The 13,277-nt window shown below is 40.9% G+C and overlaps 1 protein-coding gene across 1 annotated transcript in view; it reads right to left on the bottom strand.

The window, feature by feature from the left end:
- The window catches only part of fnip1 (folliculin interacting protein 1), a 45,841-nt gene that overhangs the window by 9,809 nt on the left and 22,755 nt on the right, over window positions 1-13,277 (bottom strand). Inside the window, exons 8-13 of the mRNA XM_022762315.1 lie at window positions 12,821-12,892; window positions 10,917-11,052; window positions 9,459-9,660; window positions 8,911-8,996; window positions 3,866-4,012; window positions 1,649-1,818 (exon numbers count right to left, since the gene is read on the bottom strand). Of these exons, the coding sequence (XP_022618036.1) occupies window positions 1,649-1,818; window positions 3,866-4,012; window positions 8,911-8,996; window positions 9,459-9,660; window positions 10,917-11,052; window positions 12,821-12,892 (813 nt within the window). The remainder of the gene's footprint in view (window positions 1-1,648; window positions 1,819-3,865; window positions 4,013-8,910; window positions 8,997-9,458; window positions 9,661-10,916; window positions 11,053-12,820; window positions 12,893-13,277) is intronic.

Raw genomic sequence — 13,277 nt, 5'->3', positions numbered from 1 at the left:
ATAAAGATTATGATAGGGAGAGAAAATCACAAATTGGACTTCTTCCTGGACAGATAAAGCCAAATTATCAGTTAAATATACCCAATTTATCTTTTTAAAACAATATCACCCATACATTTTTTCTCACTCTTCTTTACCTGTACTTGTATATTTTTTGATTTGAGGGATCAATGCTTTCTTATGCAGTTCTGCTCTATACACTAGTGTCATCATTAACTCAATTTCTGAATATTTCCTATGTCACTTAAGGTGAAAGAATGGATTACTCAACATATCTTATAAGATGTCTGTGTATTTTTGAAATATCATTACTTTCTATTCATCTATACAAAAACTACAACTATTCAACATCAGGAGACTGTTTTTACAGAAATGTATCTATGATTTCCTCTAATGCAACATTCTCCACTGCAGAACATGTTTCCACTTCTCATTAACCAGAGAAAATTACATATTTATAAAACACATAAAATCTCTACTTTCATGCGAAATGCTACCACAGAAAGGATTTAAACTTGTCTCACGTAATTGCATTACAAGTACAGTATGATACTGACATAAACATGACTAGCTAATACAAATTGAAGACTTAATAGAGTTGCATGTAGAAACATATATATATATATAATATTAATTAATATAATACATGTCATTTTTATTTACATTGTTAGGTTTATTTCCTGACCATACAGTATAGTCACCACTGTGTTGTACTTGATTACCTAAAATCAGCTGTTAATATTTATATTTATTCATATCTTAGTTTGTTCTTAAGTTTTGTATTTTTCATATCTCTGTTGGCTGAGAATTAAACTGATCATGCTGGATATAAAGATATGATAGGGAGAGAAAATCACAAATTGGACTTCTTCCTGGACAGATAAAGCCAAATTATCAGTTAAATATACCCAATTTATCTTTTTAAAACAATATCACCCATACATTTTTTTTCTCACTCTTCTTTACCTGTACTTGTTATATTTTTTGATTTGAGGGATCAATGCTTTCTTATGCAGTTCTATGCTCTATACACTAGGTGTCATCATTAACTCAATTTCTGAATATTTCCTATGTCACTTAAGGTGAAAGAATGGATTACTCAACATACTCTATAAGATGTCTGTGTATTTTTGAAATATCATTACTTTCTATTCATCTATACAAAAACTACAACTATTCACACATCAGGAGACTGTTTTTACAGAAATGTATCTATTGATTTCCTCTAATGCAACATTCTCCACTGCAGAACATGTTTCCACTTCTCATTAACCAGAGAAAATTACATATTTATAAAACACATAAAATCTCTACTTTCATGCGAAATGCTACCACAGAAAGGATTTAAACTTGTCTACAGTAATTGCATTACACGTACAGTATGATACTGACATAAACATGACTAGCTAATACAAATTGAAGACTTAATAGAGTTGCATGTAGAGAACATAGTCTCGTCCTAACTTGTCCTAATGCTCTAATGATTAACAATGGCACGTTAGGATGCTTTCCAGCTTCAGGCAAGATGAAGACCAAACACAGGTGTTATGTTTTACTTCCCCTCCAGCCAGGTGCTTTGACAGAATACAAAGGTACATCCCACTCACCCTGTGTGTGCTTTGCCTATGTGTTTGTTTGACTCTCTCACCTAGCTGTGCCCACAGTGGGTTGTAGGGGTGTGTCTTTGCCAGCATGTCGACACTCTGGGAGGAGTGTTTCTCGAGGAAGATCTTTATTGGAGGCTGCCCATTGGGCATGACGGTGGGGACCCAGGCCAGATGATTGGTCAGGACGGCTGTCAATAAGGCGGGGAGGAATCTGGAATATCAGACACGGGTTGGTCAGAAGAAACCCAGAGAGTCCAAAAATTTACTTCCTAGCTGGCAGCTATCTATTAGAAATAACAGTTTCTCAGAGTTCCCCCCTGACCTTGCTCAGCTAGGTCAGATGTTCTCTTACTACACAGAAAACTTTGGCCAGACACACACACACACACACACGCACACACGCGCACACACACACGCACACACACGCGCACACACACGCGCACACACACACGCGCGCACACACACACACACACACACGCGCGCGCGCTGTGTTAGCATGACTCACTTCTCTTTCCTGACCACAAGTGTCTACTTCCCTTCCTGTCTCATGGCTCAACACTGTCATGGCAGTCAAGTTCAATCACGTGCTAGAACACAGTTGTGACTGCGGTAACCATCAAAACTATCAGTCATGGAAATGCTGATGCGATGCCTCGGGAAAGACACAATGCGATAGAGTAACCCCAGTGGTTGCCAGGGAAATGCGATGCTTAATTCAGGAGTCAGAAGTAGAAGTAGTTGCGTGGTAGTCATCCTGACCAATGGTGGGGGAAACAGTGACTTAATCTAAGAAGTGGTTCTGATAGAGAAACACCAATGGTTGCCTGGGAGACGCAGTTTCTATTAATGGTTGACATACAGAGAGCGTACAGGGATTTAGAGAACAAGAACAACCATAACGCTTTTTTTTTTTTTTTCAGATTTCCAAAGAGTGTAGGTGGAACTGTGGTATCTTTTAAACATGAATTTTCTGTTGCTCATGTTTGAATTTCCACCCTCTCAAGCCATGCTGATAGCCTATGTTAAGTCGCCTATGTTAAATACAGTTTCTGTATTTTTCAAGACAATTATTTGTTGCTAGTGGCAGAGACACAATAAAAACAGCAGCCATCCATCCATTATTTATCAAGCAAAATTAGCAAACTTCTCAAATATGAAACTTTTCTAACTTTTCTGTTTCACACTGACTTTGCAGGAATTAAAGTGGGATCACTTGATTTCTTTGGCAGATTCCAAAGTCCATCACTAACCATTCCTGTGCCTGAAATGGTTAGATCTAAATTAGGTACACATCTTACAGGTTAACACGTTTACTTTGAAGCCCTTTTTTCACCCTTCTTTATTTGCAGACATTTAAGTTTTGCTTTATGTTTGCCTAATTGTTAGGTTTCTGCCTTTGCTTTTTTTGTCCTGTTTACACAGGGTGCCCATGCCAAAGGAAACTGAACTGCTCTGGACCAGTTGCAGCTCTAGTATTTACAAATGCATGAAAGCTCCCAACATGCAGAATATACAGGTTTAATCTTTACTGTGTCAACCACTGATCATGATTAGGGAAATATATACTTTTTTTAGGCAATTTACTGCTGTCGTTTAAGATCAACTTGATGCAACAATTGAGTTCAGTGTGCTGAATGCTACTTAAATCAACTGTAGTGAATATGGGTGCTATGTTCAATAAAGGCCTTGCTACCAATTCATATATGTACAGCAGTGGTTTGACATGGCTTTGTAACAGCAACAATAAGTATTTAGAGACTGGCAGGGAGCCTCTCATTCACAGCTCCCTCTGAGGCAGACAAATAAAGTGTGTGTGTGTTTAAGTGTAAGAAAGGGAGAGACAGTCCAGAGAATGTGTGTATGTGGGAGAGAAAATGAATAGTGTGTGTGTGAATCTGCATGTGTTTCTTTGTAGTTAAGCCTGTCCAGGAAGTACAAGCCAACAAAAGATGTGGACAGACTATTCATGTGTAACATTTCTTAATGCCCGAGTACTAACTTGCATGTCTTTCCCTCTTTGTATCTGTGAGTTTGCTTGATGCCTGTCTGCTTTCTGTTTGCTCAAAATGGTAAAATAGTGGTGGGTTGATGTATCCATACAGCTGCTGAAAACCAGCATGCGATATGATATGTGTTTGAAAATGCATTTCATGCAGTTCCCTTGATTCCGGTGTAGGCAACTTCTTAAACTGGTGCAACATTTTTAAAAATTCAGTGTCTGATGGCAGACCAGGTGTGACTACAAGTAGACACTCAACTGGTTCTTGGAGGCCTGCTCCATCAGCAGGGAGAGCTCTCTCATGAATTGGCCGCAGAGCTGGTTCTTCTCTGATGCTCCAGACATCATAGTCAACCAGACAGGCTCAGCCACCCGAGGCATGGTGTAGAGGTCGCAGATGGTCATCCTGGAGATGAGGTACGGCAAGGGTGGGAGGGATGAAAGAAGGAGAGGGCATGGAGAGAGAGCGAATGAAAGGGAAAGAGGGGAAAAGGGAGAAAACAGACAGAGATAGAACAGGCACGTTATTGTCTCTCGGGGTAAACAAAAGAGATCTCAGTTCACAGAGCTTTGCTGTCTGCACTGAGGCCATGGGAGACCCTGGATGTGTGTGTGTGTCACTGACAGTCCGACAAACTGGTGTGTGTGTGTGTGCGCGCGCGCGCACACACACACACACACACACACACACACACACACACACGCCTCTTGTACTGTGTCTGTGTGTATAACTATCTGTATGTGGCTCGGCTTGGGCATTTGTCCATTGAGAAGGACTGGAGTTTCCATGGAACGTGGGGCGTGTTGGTGAGCATGTCTCGGCCAGGGGCCAAGCTTTGACACAGGGGCAGAGGGGAATCTCTGCAGCCTGAGGAATGTAGAGAATCAGGCGTTTTTTAGTCAGAGCTGAAATATGGACTGCAGCTGCTGGATTCTGGGTTTAAAAATGCAAAACAGTACAGAAAGTAAAAAGAAAAAAAAAAAAAAGAGGTGTCAGTTTTTTTTAATCAGATAATGAGGTGTTTTGTCTGCTAACTCTTACTCATTGCAAACATATAAACTGAATCCATATTACAACTACAATCTTCTGCAAACAAATCTAATACAGCAGCGTAGCCAGCCTAACTTAAAAGTAAAGTAACTGACTGCTATCATCGCAGGTGATCTGTCACAAGACTTCGTAGGTGCTGCTGATAAGAAACAAAAACTCTGTGCTGTTTTCGAAGCTTTATTTAGTTTGACTAGAAACTGCAGTGAGATCACAGGCTGCAAACAAGGTTAATTCTGCAGTAAACGTACAGTCTCTTTGACCTATAAAGAACCCAGTGACAAGGGAGATGCAGACAGGCTGCATGCTGAGAGAAAACACAGGTGTCACACAGTGAAAGTGGCCATTGCTTGGGCTCCAATGTTCCCGTGATCAAGCTATTTTACATTGGTGTATTTTGCTAAACAGGAACAGGAACACCATGTGTAGTCTTTGGGTTTACAAGAAGCTTTCAACTTGGTGTAAAAAGAAGAACTAGTGAATTCAACTGTATTGTAATACAGTTGTTGCAAGGAGTTCTTATTAGACTAGGCTATTTAGTGCTGTAACTCTAAACCTGTGCTCTCAAGATTATCAGTTAGGAGTGTAGTTCACTGTGGTGATCAATCTCCAGTTTGGTTAAATGTTTAATTTTAAATGATGGCCTGAGCCTAAAAAAAAAACTGTCTAACTTTCTCAGTCTCAGTCCAAGAAGTGAATCATTCAACAAGAACAAGTGCACCAGTGCATAGGAAAAAATGACAAGAAACGTAACTTTTACATTGAAAGATTGAGAGACCAAGACTGATCGAAGTCTTGGCAAGAATCATTTAATCACTGATGAATCATTAATAATCACAGTACTCGGTGGCCGTAACAGGAGCAAATCCAAATGGACTTGATGTCAACACATACAAAACATGTCTCCAACTCTCTTTACATATCACTGTCAGCAGAGCAGCAGGGATGATCCGTCATTTGGACAGCAGCATCAAATGACCTAATAGTGCTTTATTCATTCCTGTGTTATAAACGGGTTGACTTATCCGGGGCCTTGTTAAGCCCTACTTGACCCTGCTGTGGTGTAGATTCATCTACCAAAAGCCCCCAGTGGGCAGAGGTCTGAGGCCGAGCCAGTGCTAGATGAGTGGGAGATCTGGTCTCAGCCTTTCTGCAGCAGCTGTTCAGGTGAACTTTAAAGAGTGCGCCTGTGATGTGAAATTAAAATGGTGCGTCAGACTGAGGAGACAGATTTAACTTGCTTCACTATGGAGGGCATCAATTTGAACATTCCTGACCACATCTATAGCTTTTGGCTTTGTGATGTGTTGTTTTTTCATAAGCTAATTTAAAAGAGTCTAGTACACATGGCAAGTTATAGCTGCACAGTTATGGTCACTGAAATATTTTGGTTCCAATTACAAATCAACTGTTTCAGTTTGTTACATAAATTCATAGATTAACACATTCAAGCAAACAACACTAAACTTTCTGATTCAAAATGAAGGTTTTAGTATCACTGATTTACCACTCATAGTCAAATGTTTAGTATAAAACTGAAACTAAAAATGTGCAGGATTTTAAACTGCTGTTGAGGCACTGTCTTTTTTGCTTTAATTTCAGTTGATTTTATGCCGCTATAGACTTTAAACACAACGTTGGGCATGAATTTCAGCAACAACGCTGCAGGGGCCACTGTTTTTGATGGCTGCCATTTGGTGCATGCATCTGAAAAGATAAGTGCACTCTTGTATGTATGTGTGGTAAAATGGGATTTAGAAAACCCTGTTGTGTTAAGTGTTTTGCTTTGCACAGAACCCATGCCTGTAATCTAGCTGCAAAACCTAACATAACCCCAGTATAGGCTGGTGTGACTTTTATGTATACATGCCTCTGCCAAAAGGTGCAGCTTATCTTTACCAGCATGCATGGGTATGTGTGCGTGCCTTTCCTCCAACTACGTCAAAGCAGCATCAGCATTAAGCAAAGGCATTTCTTCCAGTTTCCTTCTGTAATGTTCCATGAAGTCAAAACCCCTTAATGGCAAAGGTGGCAACACTTATATTTAGCTGCTATCTGAAGGTGAGATTTTACAGATATTTTGTTTGTCCTGTGCAATAGCATTCCTCCTGCCGGCACTCGTATATTATTTACTATTCTGGTGCTCGTGGCCAGTGCCTGAGCTAGATAGGGTTGCCACTCAGGAGGCTTGGGTTGCTGTGGCTGGCTGCCAACAGGCATATGACTGCAGCAATGAGGGGACCTCAGACAGGGAACTGCCTGCCAGTGTGTGAGTGGCAAGTGAAAGTAGCAGCGGAGAAAGGCATGTATGCACACACACATTAAATAAGTTTGTGTGTTTTGAGTGTGTGAGAACCAAATAGTCCTACAGAAATGACAAGCACGTCTCTCTCTCTCTCTCTCTCTCACACACACGCACGCACGCACACGCACACACACACACACACATACATACACACACACACACACACACACACACACACACACAGTTGTGCAGAGTTAACTGGCAGCTTCTAAAACTATGGTCAATGAGATTGCCTAAACACAAGCAAAGCCCTAGAGCAAGACCTCCCAGCATGCACTGGAGTTGCAATGCAACATGGTTTGCTCAAGACAGGTAGGGAACAATATGTTCCTCCTTTCTTTTACCCAACATATTTCAACATGTCTTACTTGGCTTAGTATGCATGTAATCAATTATTTTTTATACTCACAAAGAAATGAACATATGAGGAAGGGCAGATAATGTTAGCATCACACTATCCTCAGATCAACCAATTAATTATTGATTGCTGCGACACCTCAGCACACAGCTTCAGTAACTAGAGCAGAATAACAGAATCCCATCAGCTCACCTCTGTCACCTTCAGATCCCATAAATTCACCTTGTTACACACACATTAAACGCTCGCTGACAGTTACCACGTAGTCTTTTCTAACAGTCCAGCAACAAAAAGTCAACAAGAAGCTTTTAATCCATTTTTTTAAACAAAAAAACATTTTTTTTGGAGTAATGCATTAACAAAATGTGACCATTGACCAGTGAACATAATCATGTTTTCTTGTAATCCACATTGATAAATGAGATGCTTCTTTTGTCTGCAAGCCACAGAAGCTGATAAATGTCAGATGTTACCAGCAAGTTTACTGTCTACTTCTCTGACAACTGACCAGCTTGACAAAGTACGCTTGGAATGAAAGACGTGTAAAATAGTTCTCAGGTCATTAAAGCTGTTATTATTATTAAAGCAAATGTTAGTGTCGTTACATAAGTAACACAGGATAAGTATGGGCACCTAGTGACCTACTTTAAGGAATATTACACTTTGCTACTACTGTCTAAGAATAAGCCCTGGTGTGTTAGACAGTCTCAGTCTGCTGGATCCCACTGTATGTTTAGAACTTTATTTAAGGAGTTCAAATGGGACATCTGTTTGTTTTTTATGAAAGTTGCAAAATTTTTTATCAAAGTTACAATTCTGACAAACACTAGTTTGGAAAAAGTAAAAAACAATATATAAAAAGAAATTCTAAAATTATTTGGAAGGTATGACACTAGTCTTTCCTCTATCTTTCCTCTCAGTGTGTGATAAGCTTAGTGTCATGCCTATTTTTTGCCCTTCATTCTCCAGTACAGGTCCTTTACCTCCCTTTTTCTTTCCATCACACCTGCCTTTCCAGCACCTTATCCTGCCCAGGTTCCCTCACTATCAAGAAACAAAATCTTGTCTACCACACAATTTTCCAGTGTCTCACTGTCTGTAATGAGGACTGATATCAACACAATGAATGATACACGTTGCAGAGCACAGTCTTGTGTCAGATTACATGGTAATACCAGATATGTCTATTAAGTGTAACGTCTGTTTCCTGGAAACAGATTTTAAATGTCACATTTTTCCAGAGCCTTCCATAATGTGGAGACCTTGCTATGTTCCCAAGGAGTGAATGAGTGTTTGGCTACAGTACATACAAAGTGAATGAAACCTAGATGTTTGCTTTGGTGAAATGCCAGTGAGATTTTGTTAATAAACATACAGTAAAAAGACAGTGAACATTTTGCCTTAAGAAAACTGTGAGTGATTTGTGTTTTTATGCTATATAAAACATACTGTTGTAATTTGTGCTATATTGCTGAATGATTGTGTTTAATCACAGTTATACAATTATAAAGTTATATTAAGTATTAAAAGTAGAAATTAAATTATGCAAATAATGTAAGATTATTGTCATGTCAATGCAAATTGTTGCCCAACCTGAACTCGTTGAGCCCATCCACCATTCGGCTGTAGGCCAAGGCCCTCTGGCTGGCATCAGCTGACCGCCGACTCATCTTCATGGCCTTGAGAGTGACACAACACACACACGCTTTGAGATATTTGGCACTGAAGCTGACAAACAAAGTTAGAGGAAAGGTGGAGCAAGGAATTTGTGAGGGAGAAGACACGGCGGGGGGCAAAAGGGATGGTGGGGGGTAAACCTGGAAGTCATCCAGAGCTTTGACAGTGCCAACTACAGACACCAGTAAACAGAACCCGCAGCTATACCAGGCTGACAGATTGACCAGTCAATCTGACAGCAACTCTGATCATTACAAAGGGTAGCAAAGGGTGTAAAGTTTGCATTTGGGTTCTGTACATATCTCACTGTCAAAAAGACAGGCTTATCTCCACAAACCTTGGAACATTGATTTTAGAGTAGGTAAAAATATTATATGTTGACATCAGTAAAAGAAACACAAAAGAGAAAACAGAAGGTACAACATGCAGTTAGCCAATAATTGCAGCCGTACACATTAATTCACCTGTTCGATGGCGCTCTTGAGTTTGTTCATGTGGCTTTCAAAGAGAGGGAAGTGGGAGAAAAAGAAATCCTGGAAGCGGTTGTTCTCCTCAGGATTGGGGGACAGCATGAAGATGACCCCAATGGCGATCTTCTTCTTCCGAGCTACGCCAAGGCTCGGTCCTGCGCTTTCGTCAGACATGTTGAAGCTCTCCTCCACTGACCTGATCAGGACAGGGCACACAGGGGGTTAACTTCAGAGCAGAGACAGATCCGATACAACTTCGATACAACTTCTGCAGGCTTAAGCGTGTGTGTAACTTCTGAACATTTACTTGACATAGAAATCTAGATCTTGTACTTTTCTTAGAACAAACCTATTTTACCATGAAAATCAATAAAGTTCTCACCTACCACATTACTCCACATAACAACTAGTTAGAATACTGTTAAGGGGCTCCTTTGCTATGTATCTTTCACTTTTGTGCACTTTGGCTAGAGGTAAATACCGTTAATTACAACCAGTAAATATGATCCGACATATAGGATCCACATTTTTGCCGGTAAAAACAGCTGAAATACTTGAACACACATATTAAGCAAAGAAAACATGTAACGAGACTCTTAATCCAAGACTTTTTTTTCACTATTGCAGCTGGTAAACAAGCTGAACTGGAGCACCTGGAAGATTAGAGCACTCAGAGGCTGACAGCTGCGTTTACAGTGACAGGCCAACACGGCATCCCGTCTAGCCAAAGCACGGTGTGTGGGTGTGGGTGTGTGTGTGGGATAGAGCGTGTGTTATTAGCACATAACAGCAGCGTGTGTCATTTTCCCAGCTGCCTGTTGGATTCTGAGGAAGTCCTAACAGGATAAACTACAAAAGCCTGATAGGAGCCCTAAATAGGAAAGAAACATGGATGGGGATAAATGACTGGGTAGTATGTGTTCTTTGTCAGTCCACATATCAATTAGTCGACTGACAGAAAATTAATCAGCAAAACAATTATCAAATAATCAACTATTTTGATAATCAATTAATTGCTTAAGTCATTTTCAAACAAAAATGCCACAAATTCAGTTTTTAATTGTCAGGATTTTCTGGTTGTCTTTGTTGTGTCAGTTTAAAGTGTTATAAACGGACACAACAACATTGTAAATTGTCCTGGGGTTTTGAGGCACTTAGACAAAATGAAACCTCAAATAACCAAATTGTGGTGGGAATTAATCACTATTTTCTAACAACAATCAAATGAATCACTCATGACAAAAAATCATTAGCTGAAGCTCTTGTGTGTTTGTGCTCTTGCTCGTTTGTGTGTCAGTCAAAGAAATGTGTCTCTCTGTATTAAAAAGCATGTGTAATAACTTTCTTTCTATTGCAACCTTGTGCAATTTTTCTTTCTATTTGAGTGCATGTTGATCTATGTAAAATGTTTTCGCACAATTGTGTGTACATGTATGATTGTATTTGTCTCACCATCGGGGGAAAACACCATTCTCCAGACTGGTGGTTTGGCTGCGGAGCCATCGGCGCTGGTAGCTGGACGCACAGCTGCTGGTCAAGGAGGAGCCAGGGGATGGGAAGGGAGTGATCAACAGGCTGCTCAGAGAAGCTAAAGGGACAGGCGAAGGGATAGAGAGAAGGAGAAGAGAGACGAGTAGAGAGAACAGTTAAAGAAATCAAGAGAGCAGGAGGAGAGGGAGAACAGAAAGGAACAGGGAACAGATGGAGGGAGTGGTGAGTGACAGAAGAGAAAAGGACAAGAGTGAGTCAGACAACAAGTGCGTAGGGTTATTCATTCTGAACGATACCTCATATATACACACACACACACACACAATAACACACAGAACTAGACAGAGATCTAGAGGACAATAACTGTTCTTAGTAAGACAAAGAAAAGAACTTGAAAATGGCCAAACAAATACAGCACACAAAACACAAAGATGCACACACACACAACACCCCCCCCCCCCAACACACACCGCTCTTTCCTCTTTTCCCCGAACACAGCCCCTAATTACTGGATACCTTTCATATGACATCTAATATCAGCTAGTGTGCTAACAGTCACATGCTGCAGTTATTGGACAACCTGGCTTTACACCAGGCTGGCATGGTAATGACCACACACACACACACACACACACACACACATATTTACAGCCCAGGCATACTCTGATCAATAGTCACATAAACCATTTAGACAGTGTGTAATCTTGTGTGTACGTGCTTGCGTGTGTACAAAGAGATAAAGAGAGATAACTTCATGGAGTGAGTGAATGAGTGAGTGCGTGTGTGAAAACTGTGCTAGAGGGTTGAAGACTTAGCAAGAGAACTGTAATAAAAGGAGGGGGAGGTAGGCGGGAAGAGATTGTGTGTTACAGAAGGACATGTACATTTGTGTGCGTGTGTGTGTGTGTGTGTGTGTGTGTGTCAGAGTTAGATAAAGAGCTCTCCAGCCCAACTGCAAAGGGGAGGTGGAGAGAGTGGAGATGAGAGGTCGAGGCTTGAATTAGAAGCTCATTTAAAAGTAACAGGTTTTTTAAAGCTGCTATATTTAACTCTCTGCATGTGACCCTTCTTTGAGCAGAAAGCACAATTCCCCTCGTACCAGTCATGCCAGTCGGGTATGGTGGTGTTTGTAGAGGGGGGTCAGGAACAGAAGGGGGGGGTGGGGTCAGTTTCCATTGCACAAAGTATTCCAGACCCTGCAGGCCGTGTAAAGACGTCCACACCGTCTTCCTCCCCTGCATCATCTTCTGCCTTCTCTGGTTTTAGGTTAAAATACTGAAGGATTGCCAGTAGAGAGAGAATTGTTGTCTCTCTTACCCTACATTTCCCACCCTTCTCTCTCTTTCCATACACATCCCATTCAGCCACGAGTGGGTGCACCTGTGGGTAATTTTTAATGAATGGAAAACTGTATGCATGTTGATCTGCGTCTGCATGCCACACTAGTGAAGTAGCAGCTTAAGCACCACCGGTTAACTTAACAGTGCTTACGTAAATGTTCATGCTCTTGACCTTGAACAGTCAAGTTACAGTGGGTCAACCACTTTCAGGCAGGAAGAGCAAGAGCTTGAAAAACTAAACTCATCAGCTGCATCATTCATGTTTTGGGGAATTCCAGATGATGAGAACCAGAGTTCATTTGTGGGAACATACAATGTGTCTTAGGTGAAGACAAGATGGCACAAACTTTGTGAAGTGTATTAGTCCAATAATTTCCTTGTTTACACTTGATCTTCTCTGTTCCTTGACCTCTTTGATCTTGACAAGAATAAATGTAAACCCAATTCAAAAGCTCAGCCGTATGACTGAAAGTGGTGTTGAGTGTAGGTCAATCCAGGCTTTGGCTCCAAGTCTTATTAACCTACCTGACCTGGCGATGCCACTGTCCCTCTCGTCGTAGAGCCCTCGGCCAGGCATGTCCATGGGGTGACTGTGGCCTGAAAGAAGGAAGGAGGAGAGAGAGGATGAAGGGTCGGGTTAAAGGTAAAGGAAAGAGGTTAAGAAAGAGGGCAGCGGGAGATAAAGGTCAAAGACAGATGGGGGACAGAGAGAGAGAAAAGAGATAGAGGAAAGGGGAAAAGACGAGGTTAAGTGGGGAGAAAGGGAAATGAGTGGATGATCAAAAAAGAGACAAAAAAAAAAAAACACAACCTGTGAGAAACCGACCAATGTTGTCACTAATATGGAGCACCAGACATGCTGGGGATGCTCCGCTCACCACAAGCACAAACGCATCCAAAGGATAATGTTTTTGGATGCTTTACATCATCAGCATCATGTCTGGCTGAGCTATAAGTATAGCAATGTCCCCAAAAAGTTACT

The sequence above is a fragment of the Seriola dumerili genome, unplaced genomic scaffold, assembly GCF_002260705.1.
Source record: "Seriola dumerili isolate Sdu_G_001 unplaced genomic scaffold, Sdu_1.0 BDQW01000449.1, whole genome shotgun sequence".
NCBI classification, from domain to species: Eukaryota; Metazoa; Chordata; class Actinopteri; order Carangiformes; family Carangidae; genus Seriola; species Seriola dumerili.
This window is presented reverse-complemented; position numbering and strand designations above follow the sequence as displayed.